The 17,537-nt window shown below is 37.8% G+C and overlaps 1 protein-coding gene across 1 annotated transcript; it reads right to left on the bottom strand.

Annotated features, from left to right (window-relative positions):
- Positions 1-16,508: 16,508 nt before the first annotated feature.
- Positions 16,509-17,530, bottom strand: LOC110663986 (putative E3 ubiquitin-protein ligase RING1a). Its single transcript, XM_021823493.2, has one exon. It carries the CDS (start codon positions 17,410-17,412, stop codon positions 16,633-16,635), a length of 780 nt encoding a protein of 259 aa, XP_021679185.2. The 5' UTR covers positions 17,413-17,530; the 3' UTR covers positions 16,509-16,632.
- Positions 17,531-17,537: the final 7 nt, after the last annotated feature.

Genomic DNA, 17,537 nt, shown 5'->3' with positions numbered 1-17,537 from the left:
ATATATTCTAAAAGCATACAATAATATCTCATTCTATATAAATGATTTAATATATGTGTCAAATTCAATAGGTTATAAAATATATCATCTTTGATTCATAACTGTCACGACCCAGCCTATGAGTCGGATCGGCACTAGGACTTGGGTCTGTATAAAACCCCCGAGGCTCGTAGTAAGCCTTACTATTTTCAAATTCGTAACCAAGGCCCAAAAACTTAGGCCCAATTTGTAAATAAAATTAAATATTTTTATTCGGGTCAACCAAATCCGATAACTATAAAAACTGAAGTCAGGGGAGCCCCACTCAACCCTGACACGATCACTTACAAATTGTTTTAATACCATACAAATCTTCATTTATTAATCTCAAGAATTTAAATTAACTCGATTTCTAATAAGGTCCATACTACTACTAAAACATGCAGAGTTCTAGATTTCAAATTTAGAAAAAAATAAAATAAAACAATTAAATAACCGACGTTAAACCTGCAAGAAAAAAAGCAGGTTACTCTGTAAAAGAACTCCTCCTGTAGCCTAAAAAAATAGGTGAACAGGAGTGAGCGTTCAACTTAGAGAGTAAAATACTAATTTTAACCACAGTTTCTATAACTATCTACAGCTAATGCATCCTAAGGAATGGAATGCAACATCATCATAAATTTCATACAAATCACATCATAATAGTAAAAAGGCAATTTGGAGCACTCACACACCCAACACTGTCAAACAGTACAAATATGGGAGCTGATCCCCTATACAGCTCTCTTAATCCAACCTCTGCCAACGAGTGTCTCTCAAGCCGGACTTTCGCTTAATAAATCAAATACGGGGTCCCAGCGAGTGTCTCTCAAGCCGTGTCTACCCCACAGGACCGGGTCCCAGTGAGTGTCTCTCAAGCCGTGTCTACCCGTCCTGTTCATGTCCACTATCATACCACACGCGCGCTATACACACACACTGCTCCAAATTACCACAAACAACATCCATAGCACTTTAACAATTACGAATACAATATAAAACGTGCCTAGTGTTTAACTACATAGATACATATTTATAAGTGATGCATAGGCATGCTTAAACATATAATAATATTGAAATTACAATTAAAATTAATATTTTACTCACAGTACACCGAGGACTATTGTGGCAGTTGGATAGAGGAAAATAGCTGACATCAATCACTTAATAATTAAATTATAAATTTATTAGTACTAAGTCAAAATAAAACTCTAAAGAGACAACATACAGCCTAATTAATGCCGGAAATCCGGCAGAATTTTCCCTATACCTGGAACCTACCCAACCTGCCAAAAATGGTTCAAATAGCACTTCTAAACTCAACCCATGTCTCATTATCATTATATGGCCCCTTCTGGGCCCTCCAAACCAAGCAATACTCAAAATCTTAAAAATTACGTTTTAGTCCCTATAATTGACATTTTATAAGAATCCACTCAAACAAGCTCTAAAAATTCTAAAATTTCACCCCGTAGTCCTTAATAAAGTTATAAAGCTATCATAAAAGTAATTGTAATTTTCTAATCACCCATGAATATTTTATTCAAGAACATTACTCAATTCTATAAGTTTTCAATAGTTAACATATTCTTAATTCAACCCAATTTAATATTCACATATTTAAACCTCCATCCACAAGCTTCAACCAATTATATAAAATTTAAATATCATAATTTCAAATAATCTTATATGCCCATATGCTAAAAATCTAACTAAAATCCATCTATATTTTTCAAAAATATTCTACAATCACTCAAAAATTCAACAAACACCATAGAATATCTCCAAATAATTTTACTTTCATCATATATTTTTCTTAAAATTTTTCTCTAATTTTTCCTGTTTAAAAAACACTGCATTTCTACTCCACAGACAGAGAAATAATGAAAATAATATTACCCGAAGCTTATATGTGTCTCAAAAATTCCAAAAATTTATAAGGAAGCCTTTAGAAGTTGAATTATCTTCAAAGCTCACTGGAGCCACCGTCGGAACCACCGCGCATGGTGGCCGGCCGCCGGCGACATTTGCGGGATCTGATCATACCATCATGTTCCTCTCCTCTCCCTTAGCCCATAGGTGGTTTCGAATCGTCAATTCAACGGTCGGATCATCCTAGATCTGACCCAAAAGCTTGAAAAACCCGAAACTTCTCTCCTCCATATCTCACTCATCTGACCTCCATTTGTTACAAAATTAGTATCAAAAGAAAGCTCTCAGAACAAGCTTTCCAACACCACCTGAATCGCCTCGATCGGTCATCGGATGAAGCCAGAATCGTGTCGGAAAGTTGCTGCCCACTGTGCGCCCGTTGATGAGGAAAACTCCTTCATTTGCACCGCTGCCAGCACTGCTCCGGCCAACTGGTAGCTCGCCGGCGTCACCCAGGGTGGGGGGACGCCTCGCCAGCCAGCCATGGTGACTAGAGGCTCACCGGTCGGAAGAAAAGGGAAGGGGGAAGGGAGAGTGACAGGAGAGAGGATTTAAGGGGGGGGGGGGGGCGCTGCTATTTTTTTTTTTTTTTTGAATTTCTGGGAATGAATTGTCCAGATTCATTCTTGAAAAAATTTTAAATTTTAAATGTTTAATTTAATTTTTAATTAATTAATTTGTTATTATTATTTTTTTAATTTTTTGGGTTGTTACAATAATATTAATTATAATATCCAACTTTACTCACTTGATATATCGATTCCTTTCAGGTTTGATTGGATGAGAGTGGAAGAAGAATAAATAAAAGTAATGAGAGATAGCTTTAAAAAGAGTTAAATTAATGAAGAGTAATAGTAAAAAAGAATAAGGCTTACTCTTCATTACTCTTCAAATCTCAAATTTTTTTACAACCCAAATTAAGTTGTAATGTCACAACCCAACCTATGAGTCGGACCGACACTAGGACCTGGGCCAGTCTAAAGCTCCCGAGTCCCGTAGTAAGTGTAACTATTCCTCAACCCAATCATAAGACCCATTTAGGCCCAATTTCAAGAATTTAACTGGACAGAGTCCGGCCATAAAATGAACCATTCAACAGGGAGTTTTTGACTTGCCCAACCTGTAAATACAATATAAAATAAATTGGGGATCTCAGCTCACCCTCCCTATGCTTATAATATCAAAAATCCAATGGGAGCTCAGCTCCCTCATCCAATCCAGTCATACATACAATTAATAATTTTACAGGTCTAACATAACTTTTATAATATAGGTTCAAAATAAAAATAAGTACTTCTAACATATGCGAAGTCTAAAATTTAACTCAATTGAATAAAATACATTAAATACTATTAATGGACTTGCGAAGAAGAAGAGCAGGTTAGCCATAATAAATAATCCTCATGTAGCCTGAAAAAATAGATGAACAGGAGTGAGAGTTCGACTCACAGAGTAAAATACTAATTTTAACCACAATTTCTATCGCTAACTAAAGCTAATGCATCCTAAAACATGGAATGCAACATCATCATAAATTTTCATACAAACCACATCATAGCAATAAAAAGACAATTTGGAGCACTCACCCACCCAAAACTGTATAAACAGTACATATATGGGAGTTGATTCCCTATACAGCTCTCTTAATCCAACCTCTACCAGCGAGTGTCTCTTAAGCCGGACTTTCGCTTAATAAACTAAGTGCGGGGTCCCAGCGAGTGTCTCTCAAGCCGTGTCTACCCCGACTTATCCATAAAGGACCGGATCCCAGCAAGTGTCTCTCAAGCCGTGTCTACCCGTCCTGTTCATAACCAATATACGCACGCCAACGTATGCACACTGCTCCAAATTACCACAAATAACATTCATTGCACTTCATCAATTATGAATGTAATATAAAATGTGCCTAGTGTTTAACTACATAGATACATATTTATAAGTGATGCATGGGCATGCTTGAACATATAATAATATTAAAATTATAATTAAAATTAATATTTTACTCACACACTTAAACAAAGGTCACTGCGGCAGCTGGACGGAAGAGGAAGGCTGTTCCGACTCACCTGACAAATTTCATTGTAATTATTTAATATATTGACTCGATACAAGCTTGAAAAAGACCAAAGACACCCTAGGTCGTGCTGAAAATCCGGCAGAGTCTCCCCTATACCTAGGACCTACCCAACCTGCAAAAGGGTTCAAAATGCACTTTTATATTCACAAGCCACATATCCACAACTCAATCACATTACATGGCCCCTCCTGGGCCACCCATTTAGTCAACAATCATAATTTAAAAAATTATAATTTAGTCCCTACAATTAACCCTTTTGCAAAAACTACCCAATTAAGCTCTAAAAATTCTAAAACTTTGCCCCGCTGTCCTTAGCAATATTATAGAGCTAACGCAAAAGGAATTATATTTTTCTAACCTACCACGAATATTTTATAGATTTTTAATCAAAATCAAGCACTAGATAATTAAGAAAAATGGGGTTTCGGGTTTACCTATGCCACTTCTGACCCTGAAGACACGTCCGGGACGTCTGAAAACGGTGGGTTAGCCTATAACCTCGACCCAATTAGAAGACTTTTTCGATAGCCTGTCTGCCCGGTCCAAAATTACAGACCCGAGCAATTATTAAATTTCCGCGAATTGAAGGTGCCCCTACACGAAGCCCACAACATGGGGAGTTAGTATATAATTTTTACAGAATTTTCTAAACTCATTTAATGCTCAGAAAAATACCGTGAAGTCTCGCTAAACCAACCAAAAAATAGTATCGAAAAAATTTGAAATGGGTATTGCCGCGAAGTTCTCAAAGAGTGGAGCACTCCGGTACTCTTGGATTTTTGGTGGGGTTTACTATTTTCAAGAAATCTAGACCGAAAGTCAAAATGGGCTAAAAATTTTCGAACAAAAATTGGACAAACCGCTTGATGGATTTTGGTGTTCTTAGTGTCTATGGAAAACTCTCAAGGTGTAGATGGGTGTCGGCACAAGACTCGATCCAATCGGTGGTCGGATTAGCCGGAAAGATGAAGCGACGTGCTGCGGGCGTAAGCGCCTTTGGGCACGTTTTTCCAGCACTACAGGCGGCGGCCGGTGAGGGAGAAGGGCTGAGGTGGTACGCTGGCGAGCTGGGGTGGTTGAGGCGGTGGTGGGGTGGCGAGAGGCTGAGGGAGGAGAGAGAAAACGAGAGAGAGAGGGAGGGTGTCGAGGGCGCGCGAAGGAGAAGAAGAAAAATAGAAAATGGGCCAGTCCGATTCGATCAATTCGATTCGGCTGGTTTGATTCAAGATACTCGAAATTGAATTTTTTTACTCTGCCCTGAGACCAAAAATGAGGCCCAAAAATTTCGAAAAAATTCTAAAAAATTCAGAAAAATTCGTAGAGTCCAAATATATTTTTAGTTTTGCCATGTGGTCTTTAAATTAATTTTTAAAAATCATCAAAGTTTTATATTTTCAGAAAATCGAACCCGATTTCTAAAATCTGAAAAATTTCAAATAATTTTCCAAAATTTAAATAAAACAAAATATTAATATTTACTCATAAAATAATAAATTTAAAAATTAGGGGTGTTACATTCTTCCTCCTTTACAGAAAATTCGTCCTCGAATTTTACACAAGGCAAAATAAAAGAACAGAATTACACATTGAATAAATAAGAGTACTTGCTACGCATGTCTCGCTCTGACTCCCAGGTGCACTCTTCCACTGACTAGCTCCTCCACAAAACCTCAACCATAGGGATCTGTTTTGATCTTAGCTGCCTCACTTGGTAGTCCACTATGGTTACATGTTGCTTCTCAAACGTCAAGTCTTCTTTCAGCTCTACTACATCTGGCTGTAACACATAATGAGGATCAGGTATGTATTTTCTGAGCATGGAGATGTGAAATACAGGATGAAAATGAGAAAGGTTGGGTGGTAACTCCAACCGGTAGGCAACTGCTCCAACTCTATCAGTAACCTCAAAATGTCCAATATATCGAGGTGCCAACTTGCCCTTCTTTCCAAACTCCTTTCATCAGAGAAACCTTCAGGAATACGTAATCGCCTACTGCAAACTCTACATCCCTCCGTCTGGGATCTGCATAACTCTTTTGCCTACTGAAAGCTATTTTCAATCGTTCCCTGATTAAAGGAACTATCTCTGAAGTGTACTACACTAGGTCTACATCATGCACCTTTGCTTCTCCCATTTCAGTCCAACACAGAGTAGACCTATACTTTCTACCATATAGCTCCTCATAGGGTGTCATCCCGATGTTGGAATGATAACTGTTGTTGTAAGCAAACTCCTCCAAGGGTAGTTTATCATCCCATTGACCTCCAAAACACACATGCGAAGCAAGTCTTCTAGTGTTTGGATTGTCCTTTTGGACTGCCCGTCTGTTTGAGGGTGGAAGGCAGTACTAAAGTTTAATTGCGTGCCAAGTGCCTCTTACAGCTTTATCCAAAACTTAGAAGTGAATTGAGATCCTCTGTCAGATATTATGAAAGCAGGAACTCCATGCAATCTGACTATTTCTCAAACATAGAGCTGAGCGTACTATGCAACAGAATATATAGTTTTCACAGGCAAGAAATGAGCTGATTTAGTTAGACGATCTACAATTATCCATATCGAATCATATCTCTGCGTGGTACGAGGCAACCCAGTCACAAAATTCAAAGTGATCATTTCCCACTTCCATTCTAGGATAGGGAGCTCTTGCAGCTTCTATGATGGCCTCTGGTGTTTAAACTTCACCTTCTGATAAGTCAAGCACTTGGACACAAAGTCTGCTATGTCTCTCTTCATGTCATTCTACCAGTAGCTATCTTTCATATCATGGTACATCTTGGGGGAGCTTGAGTGGAAATTGTACAGTGTATAGTGTGCCTCTCGCATGATTTTATTTCTGAGATTGTCCACTTCGAGTACACTTATCCTGGAACCTTGAATAAGAGCCCATCATTGGCAAATCCAAACTCACCACCCTCACCCTGCTGTACTCTTTCTATAATCTTTATCAATTGTGGGTCTCTATGTTGGGAAACTCTGATTCTGTCTCACAGGTCTGGTCTTACTGAAAAATGGGCCAATAATACCCCCTCATCTGAAAGATCTAAGATCAGACCTTGATCCATCAACTCATGTACTTCCTGAATCAACAGTCTCTTCTCTGCTGATATATGCGCCAAGCTGCCAGAAAATTTTCTGCTCAAAGCATCTGCTACTACATTGGCCTTCCCAGGGTGGCACTGGATGGTACAATCATAGTCCTTCAGAAGCTTTATCCACCTCTGTCTCAAATTTAAATCCCTCTATTGGAAGATGTACTTTAAACTCTTGTGGTCGGTGTATATCTCGCATACTTTACCATACAGGTAGTGTCTCTAGATCTTTAGTGAAAAGACTACGCCGCCATTTCCAAATTATGGGTGGGGTAGTTCTGCTCATGCCTCTTTAGCTGTCTTAAAGCATAAGCCACTACTTTTTCATTTTGCATCAAAACACACCCTAAACCAACTCTGGAGGCATCATAGTACACGGTATATCCTTCACCACTCATCGATAATGACAATACAGGGGCGGTAGTTAGACATTCCTTAAGCTTCTGGAAGCTCTCCTCACAATCATCTATCCAAATGAATGGAACATTCTTCCGAGTTAACTTAGTTAGGGGAGCTGCTATCCTGGAGAAATCCTGTACAAAGCGTCTATAGTAGCAAGCTAGGCCCAGAAAACTTTGCACCTCAGTGACAATTGTAAGTCTAAGCCAATCAGTTACAGCCTCAATTTTCTTGGGATCCACTTGAATGCCTTCACTGAAAACTACGTGTCCCAAGAATGATATGCTTTCTAGCCAAAATTCACATTTTGAAAATTTGGCATATAGTTGGTGTTCCCTCAAAGTCTGCAACACCATCCTCAAATGCCACACATGTTTTTCCTTGGTCTGATAGTATACCAAAATGTCATATATGAATACGATGATAAAACGGTCCAGGAATGGCCTGAATACCCTGTTCATGAAGTCCATGAAGGCCGTTGGTGCATTAGTGAGTCCAAAAGACATCACCAATAACTCATAATGACCATATCTTGTCCTGAATGCTGTCTTGTATACATCCTCATTCCTGATTCTTAACTGATGGTAGCCTGATTGTAGGTCTATTTTGGAAAAGAATCTAGCCCCTTGGAGCTGATCAAACAGATCATCGATATGAGGAAGTGGATACTTGTTCTTCACAGTCACCTTGTTTAGCTGTATATAATCAATACATAACCTCAAGGACCCATATTTCTTTCTCACAAATAGAACAGGAGCGCCCTAGGGTGAAGTGCTCTGACGTATGAAACCCTTATCCAAAAGCTCCTATAGTTGCTCCTTTAACTCTTTCAATTCTGTTGGTACCATCCTGTAAGGTGACATTGATAGGGGGTTTGTACCTGGCACAACATCAATGCAGAACTCTATTTCCCTTACTAGTGGCAACCCTGGAAGCTCCTTAGAGAAGACATCAATAAATTCTCTAACAATAGGAACATTTTCTATGTTAACACCTTCTGCAGATGTATCTCTCATCAATACCAAATACCCTTGACATCCACGCCTCAACATTTTTCTAGCACTAATTGCTGACACCAAGTTATATGGAGCCATGCTCCTGTCACCATCGAAGCTAAACTTTTCCATACCAGGTATATGGAAATACACATTTTTGTTCCTGCAGTCTAAAGTGGCATAATGAGTTGCCAGCCAATCCATTCCCAAAATCACATCAAAATCCATTACTGGTAGAGGAACCAAGTCTACTGGGAGGATCCTTTCATCCACTACTACTGGGCTACCAGGAAAAACTATATTCGCATCTATGTTGTTACTAAGTGGGGTAGCTACAGATAAGGGAATTCTAAAGTTGTAGGGTTCCTACCCAATCTCATGGCAAAAATAGGGGAGACAAATGAGTGTGTAGCACTTGGATCTATCAAAACACGAGCCTCATAGAAACAGACTAGAAGAATAGCTACCACAACTGCATTAGAAGCCTGAACACCCTAGTGGGTCAAGGTGAAAACCAGAGCTTGACCCCTACCCTGCATTGCAGAACCCTGAAATTAATTTCTACATCCTGACCTGCCTCCAAATCCACGTTCTCCTTGTCCTCACATTGTATGGCCCAGGCTACTGCCATCTTTGAAAGCACCAGGATACAATTGACGATGAATATTTACAATAAAACCCTGTGACCCCATTTGTGGCTCGCTGAACACTGGACATTCTCTAGCAAAGTGACCCTGCTGGCCACACCAGAAACATACTCCTGAACCCATCATACAAGGTCCTGAATGTCCTCTTCCACACTGCGTGCAAGGTGCCAAAGAGGATCCTGAACCAGACCCAGAACTGCTGTAACCCGAACTGTGACCACTGCTAGATCCATACCCTAGTCTGAATCCTCGAGATTTGTATTTAAAACCACCCTTCTTATAGTGACTCTGGCCTCCGCTATCTGTGGTACCCATGTAGGGAACACCTGAAGAACCTTCTACTCTATTCTTCTTTACCCTTCCAATGTCATCTCCTGTATAACTAATCTCAATCTGTCGGGCTCGATCAACTACCGTATCAAAAGACTGATTAGACATCATGGCCAAGTTTGCATACCTCCCGTCTAGCTCCTTTAGGAATCTCTTTACCTTTATACTTTCTGTAGCCACTACTGCAGGGGCATATCTACTCAGTTCCAAAAATTCTGTAGCATATTTATCTACAGATTTGCCATTCTGCCTTAAGGCCTCAAAGGCCCACTGCTTTTGATCTCTGAAGCTTTATGGCACAAACCTATTGATGAACAGTTCCACAAACTGGGTTCATGATAATCCCTCAATACGAGGTAGTACGTAGTCTGTCATCCATTGCCTTGGCACTGGCCCCAATACATGTTGTACACACTCTACCAATCTCCTGTCAGTCAACTGTAACTCCATCCCTGCCTGTCTACACGAGTCTAAAAACCGATATGCATCATCTGACACATCATAAGTACTAGGCACCAACTTCTTGAAATTAATTATTTGTTTGTAAGGTTCCCCTCTTGATGCTGTGGGCTGCTACTATTAGGGAAGGTGGACCATATACTGTGCCATCATATTGATGATTCTCTGCAATCCGGCTAAGGTAGCTGCCATTGGGTCCATGGGACCCTGGGCCATAAAAGACTGTTCCTGAACTAGTGGCGGCTGCTCTTCTACTTGAGTAGCTCTAGGCCTCCTACCCCGCCTCTTCGGGGCAGGCTCCTCATCTTGTGCCGACACCTCATCTGGCATATCCCATTCTGGTGCAGTGGCAGCTCTCCTGCTTCTACGCATTTTCCTAAAATTCAGCAGCATTAGCCCATAAAAATTCAAAACGACATGTTACACAGCTCTATAGACTCATATTTACACACAATTATACAAAGCAGAAACTAGAAGCAAAGATGATAATGCAAGGATGAATGTGGACCCTATTTTTCGCATGTGACTCCTATTAGACTCTTCCCAACACTTTAGATATATATTCCCTATGAATCTGAAGCCTAAGCTTTGATACCACATTTATCACGACCTAACCTATGGACCGGACTAGGACCTGGGCCAGCCTAAAGCCCCTGAGGCCTGTAGTAAGCCTAACTATTTCTCAACCCAATTCTAAGGCCCATTTGGGCCTAATTTCAAGAATTCAACCGGAAAGAGTCTGACCATAAAATGGACCATTCAACAGGGAGTTTTTGATTCGCCCAACCTGTAAACACAATATAAAATAAAATGGGGAGCTCAGCTCATCCTCCATATGCTCATAATATCAAAAATCCAATGGGAGCTCAGCTCCCTCATCTAATCCAGCCATACATACTAGGGGTGTGCAAACAGTCAGTTCGATTCCGAACCGAACCGAACCGATAAAATCGAAAATCAAAAATTTTAAAAACCAAACCAAATCGATTAATAAGAGAAAATTGAACCGAATCAAATCGATAAATATCAGTTTGGTTCGGTTTTAAACCGATCAAACTGAAATTTATAAATTGAGCATTTGATTTCTAACTGGATTTGGTTCGATTTTAAATTGATCAAACCTAAATCTTAGGGTTCGGTTAGGTTTTCTTTGATTTTCTTGATATATATATATATATATAATTTCGGTTCAGTTTGGTTTTTTTAATTTTTTATGAAAATAACCGAACCAAACCGATTAACCGAAATTATCAAAAATTATAAACTGAACCGAACTGATTGATTTAAAAACCAAACCGATTGAACCGAATTGATTCGGTTTGATTCGGTTTTTCGGTTTAAACTGAAAATTGCTCTCCCCTAATACATACAGTTAATAATTTTACAGGTTCAACATAACTTTTATAATACAGGCCCAAAATAAAAATAAGTACTTCTAACACATGCGGAGTCTAAAATTTAACTAAATTGAACAAAATACATTAAATACTATTAATGGACCTGCGAAGAAGAAGAGCAGGTTAGCCACAACAAATAATCCTCCTGTAGCCTGGAACAATAGATGAACAGGGGTGAGCATTCGACTCAGAGAGTAAAATATTAATTTTAATCACTATTTCTATAGCTAACTAAAGCTAATGCATCCTAAGGCATGGAATACAACACCATCATAAATTTTCATACAAACCACATCATAGCAATAAAAAGGTAATTTGGAGCACTCACCCACCCAACACTATACAAACAGTATATCTATGGGAGCTGATCCCCTATACAGCTCTCTTAATCCAACCTCTGTCAGCGAGTGTCTCTCAAGCCGAACTTTCGCTTAATAAACCAAGTGCGGCGTCCCAGCGAGTGTCTGTCAAGCCGTGTCTACCCCAACTTATTTATAAAGGATCAGGTCCCAGCGAATGTCTCTCAAACCGTGTCTACCCATCCTGTCCATATCTAATACCATACCACACGCACGCACACTGCTCCAAATGACTACAAACAACATCCATGACACTTCATCAATTATGAATGCAATATAAAACGTGCCTAGTGTTTAGCTATATAGATACATATTTATAAGTGATGCATGGGCATGCTTGAACATATAATAATATCGAAATTATAATTAAAATTAATATTTTACTCACAGACTTAAACCAAGGTCAATGCGGTGGCTGGGCTGAAGAGGAAGGCTATCCTAGCTCACCTGACAAATTTCATTGCAATTATTTAATATATTGACTAGATACAAGCTTGGAAAAGACCAAAGACACCCTAGGCAGTGTCGAAAATCCGGCTGAGTTTTCCCTATACCTAGGACTTACCCAACCTGTAAAAGGGTTCAAAATGCACTTCTATATTCACAAGCCACACATCTACAACTCAATCACATCACATGGCTCCTCCTGGGCCCACCCAAATAGTCAACAATCACAATTTCAAAAATTACAATTTAGTCCCTATAATTATCCCTTTTGCAAAAAACTATGCAATTGAGCTCTAAAAATTCTAAAACTTTGCCCCGCGGTCCTTAGCAATATTATAGAGCTAACGCAAAAGGAATTATATTTTTCTAACTTACCATGAATATTTTATAGATTTTTAATCGAAATCAAGCACTAGATAATTAAGAAAAATGGGGGTTCGGGTTTACCTATGCCAATTTCGACCTTGGAGACACATCCGGGACATCTGAAAATGGTGGGGTAGCCTATAACCTTGACCCAATTGGAAGACTTTTTCGATAGCTTGTCTGCCCGGTCCAAAATTGTAGACTCGAGCAACTGTTGAATTTTCGTGAATTGAAGGTACCCCTATGCGAAGCCCACAATACGGGGGTTAGTATATAATTTTTTCAGAATTTTCTAAGCTCATTTAATGTTCGGAAAAATACTATGAAGTCTTGAGGGACCCACCAAAAAATGGTGTCGAAAAAATTTGAAATGGGTATTGCCGCGAAGCTCTCAACGAGTGGAGCACTCCGGTACTCTCGGATTTTTGGTGGGATTTACGGTTTTCGAGAAATCTAGCCCGAAAGTCAAAATGGGCTACAACTTCCTGGACAAAAATTGGACAAACCGCTTGATGGATTTTGGTGTTCTTGGTGTCTATGGAAAGCTCTCGAGGTGTAGATAAGTTTTGGCACAAGACCCAGTCCAATCGGTGGCCGGATTGACCGAATTTTGACTGAAAATTTAAAGAGATGCGCTACGTTGGTAAGCACCTTTGGGCACGTTTTTCCAAAGCTACAGGCGGCCGGTGAGGGGGAAGGGTTGAGGTAGTGCATTGGCGAGCTGGGGAGGCTGGGGTGGCGGTGGGGCAGTAAGAGGCGGAGGGAGGAGAGAGAAAATGAGAGAGAGAGAGGGAGGGCGTCGGGGGCGCGCGAAGGAGAAGAAGAAAAAAAGAAAATAGGCTGGTCTGATTCGATCGGTCAGATCCAGTCCGATTCGATTTGGTCGGTTCGATTCAAGATACCCAAAATTAAATTTTTTTACTCTATTCTGAGACCCAAAACGAGGCCCAAAAATTTTGAAAAATTTGTAGAGTCCAAATATATTTTTAGTTTTGTCACGTGGTCTTTAAATTAATTTTTAAAAATTATCAAAATTTTATATTTTCGAAAAATCGAACCCAATTTCTAAAATCCAAAAAATTTCAAATAATTTTTCAAAATTTAAATAAAACAAAATATTAATATTTATTCATAAAATAATAAATTTAAAAATTAGAGGTGTTACATGTAAAGACTAAAAAAAAATAAGGAGGAAAAGGTAAAAGCTATAACTATCTTTATTTCTGCAATTTTTAAGTTTGTCCTACTCTTCTCAAGCATATAAAATATACTTTTTTTTCTACCTTTTCATTAATTTATTCATTTTTAAAAATTAAAATTTTTTAATTATAAATCCCCTTGTCAATTTTTTACCATTTTATTATTTATCTTTTACTCACCCATAGATAACAATCATCACGTGCCTTTCTCCTAGATAGCATATATACCATGAAACATTCCATTTTAATATTTAATAACAAATTTTCTAATTTATCTTTAAATTTCAATTAAAAATTTTCTAATTTATCTTTAAATTTCAATTTAATATGCATTAATTATTAGTGGATAGTTACATCCAAAAGCATTGTTAACAAATTACCTTAAAAATGAAAAATAATCACTAATCAATAACTGCCAAATATCAAATGGAATATTCTAAAAAAAACGATAAAATGAAAAAAAAAAAACTCGGTCCACCTGTTCTGTCAAAACAGTTTTTAAAGATAAAATCAGACCGGTCAAATCTCCAATTTCTTATTTTTTAGTTGAATGGGTTCGGGTTTGATAACCATACATCTAAAGCAAGATTTGATTGATAATACCAATCTGATGTTTACATTTATCTGCTCCATCTATCTCCAACTTGCATAAATCAAATTGGCTGGCTAATTCTGAGTAGTTTAGTTTTCAAAGAAATTCCCAGAACTTTCATCACCACAGTTTCTGTTATCAAATCAAGTTTCTTGAACCGGTTGCCTATAGAGTAGGAAATAACAACATTAATTAATGTGCATCTGACAGTGGCAGGACTTAATTGAAACCCTGGCATGAAGGATGCTGTTTAGAGTTTCTGGCTTAGAATTGTCTGCCTTAAATGTTAACTGCAAAATGACAGGACCTAACTGCAAGGGTTAATTAATTGCCATTATTGTCATCAAGATTCAGAATACTAAACCCTGATATACAATATGCATTGGTCTCTCTCTTTCAAAATGTATTGTTGTTATTATTTTGGACCTTTCATATATTCATTATTGCTTATACCCCACATTGATCATAATTGATAATGCCTTACTATTATTGTTCAATGAATTGGACAATCATGCATACATTGCAGCTCCCTCTGCTAATTATCTCCATCTTGCTTTTGTAAGTTTGTGCATCCCCGAGTGGTTAATGCTTGGTTGAGTTGCCTTCAAACAGATATGTATCAAACCCATATGCCCATTCTTGATTCTTGATTTTACCCATCCCACTAGCTTCATGCCCCATTTGGGTACACAATAAGTACAGAATTTTTTAGCACCCAATTGTCACCTTTGGACAAGCACTACCCTAAGAACTTTGCAGTGTAAGCATGACGAGTCACATACTAGTATTAATCCCAGCAAAACAAGAATGGGTCCTTCTAGATATTCATTCACGCTGACCTTCGATTAATACATATATGACTGTGTCATAGCTAGCTTTGAGAGATATACACTAGTGAATCAAACTCGTTAGTCTTTCAATGTGCAATTGATGTGGCTTTGAAGAAGAAGCCATCCCCCCAAAGATACAGAAAGGGTAACTTGCTTTTGTGATGTGAATCCACAAAGAGTGAAAATGAAAGCTCTTCAGTTTATAACCACATAAGTGTAAAGAAGATTCTTCAGCCACCTGTTGCCGCACAATGTTAATTAAAAGATTGTCAATTTCAGTCGTCTCTTTCAACCACAGTGATGCAAATGTTTCAACTTATTTTTCTAGCCATGATTAATTAAGGCATATATATATAAAAGAAAATTAAGGTATTAAACTATGTAATATTAGCTATTAAACTAATAGTTTAATAATCAAATATTTATATTGAAATATAATAATATTTAAAAATCAAGTCAATAATTTGAGTTGGTGAAAATGGGAACATTCCATACTTATCTGGAAATTCTATGGTGAATGATTGGTGACATGTGTTAAAATTAAAGAGAAAGTTATAACTTTGTTTTTATGGATTTTTTTTTTTTTTTGGCTTGGGCATGAATTTGGTCGCATATAGGTTATTTTTGTCCCCCACATTATAAGGTTGTGGACTTGTGCTACTTGATTTTGATATTTTAGGGGTTATTTGGCCTCACCAAAATGAAGCACGTGGAAAACCCTTTTTTTCATATATTATTTACTCATCAATTTCTTTTTTTTTTTTTTAAATTATGACTGAAATATTAATAAATCATGATTTCTTCTACCAACCATGAGTTTGTTTCTTTTCTTTGCCAAAAGATGAAGCTTCCCAAGTTCCTAAGTCAAAGGGCGCAATTGTGAAGACGTTCTCAGCTCTCCAAGTGTTGGTGACAGAAAAATTAATTCATCGATTCATCATTGTCCTGAGGCCCTCCCGACATAATAATGGTACACTAATTTAATTCCTAAGCATCATATGTGGCTTTTAGCCCTTCAAAATCAATCAAAAAAGGGTTACAAAAATTATCATAAAATAACAGCCATTTGTTTTAGATATGAACATCTGTAAATGATCTTTCATATTTTTATACACAATAAATGGGTTTTTTTTTAATTTTTTTTTATTGGTTGACTTTGTAATCAGCCTGATTTAGAATCAAATTTATAACTTGCACATCAGAAGCTGTAATTTGTATTGGGATAAGACTAACAGGATGAAGATTGTAACAAGCGAAACGCTTTTACATATACTGAAACTATAAAACTCCACCAAGAAATTACAGAACCTATATTTAAGAAAAAAAAACAGTATATATATATATATGCCACAAAAAGAAAGACAAAAATATAGCAAAATAAAAAGAAAATAATATGTAACTAATTAATTTACAAGCTTGATATGAGACAAAGGGACAGCTCTCTCTTGTGGTTGTTATTTAATTCTTAATTTCTTGCTTCTGATATGATTATTTAATTAACCATGACTAATTTCTGTTGAGCTTCAATCCTTATTTCTTCTTTCATCTTTCTGATAAATTCTTCAAATTTCTTGTTTAATTCCTCTGTGCTTAACATACCATTTTCTCCTTCATATTCTTCTTCTTCTTCTTCTTCTTCTTCTTGAACAGGAAACTTGTCATCGAACTCTTTGATAACCTCTTCTTGATGATCATCATCCTCTTCGACGAGAACTTGACTACCTTCTTTATTTCCTGCAGTAATCGAGAAGCCACTTTCTCCTTCGTCTGGTTCATCTTCTAAAATGAACTGCTGTGTTTCTTTCTTTCCCACTTCTCCAGTGATATACTCATCATTTTCTTTTCCTTCGTCCTCCCCAGCAACATTTTCTTGAGCCATCAAATCTTCCTTCTCTAGCAATGACACTTTCGAGTACTGGTCCAATACTAATGGGGCTGCATCATCTTCATAGTTCTTGACAGACTCAATGCTACTGCGGTTGTTATACGTTGAGGATGAAGAACAAACCAAACCAGAGAATTTAGCAACGAAAACTAGAAGACCATTACAGAGGAGGAATATGCAGTTCTTATCTATGGTGTGGCTAAAGAGCTGGACAGGGACAGAGGAGAAGTAGAAGTTGAAAGAACAGAGAAAAGAAAGGCGAGAGTAGTTAGACAATAGCAAAGAAAACACTGAAACTGAAAGCAACAATTGGGTTATTTTCTTTAGTAACTGGTACCTCGAGAACTGGCTTAAGGTTTGGTGGTTTTGGTTCTGTATTTGTTCCATGTTCTTGAATTTTCTTTTGGTATTGTTTGAAGAAGAAGGAAGCTATGGTGGAGTATGCACTTGGGAGGGTTGTTGGCAGTGGGATAGTAGGTTGGTGCGTCAAAAACTCCAGCTGCCCATTTCTT

Source organism: Hevea brasiliensis, chromosome 15, assembly GCF_030052815.1.
Source record: "Hevea brasiliensis isolate MT/VB/25A 57/8 chromosome 15, ASM3005281v1, whole genome shotgun sequence".
Classification (NCBI taxonomy): domain Eukaryota; kingdom Viridiplantae; phylum Streptophyta; class Magnoliopsida; order Malpighiales; family Euphorbiaceae; genus Hevea; species Hevea brasiliensis.
Note: the sequence above shows the minus strand (reverse complement) of the source record. Positions and strands in the feature narration are given on the sequence as shown.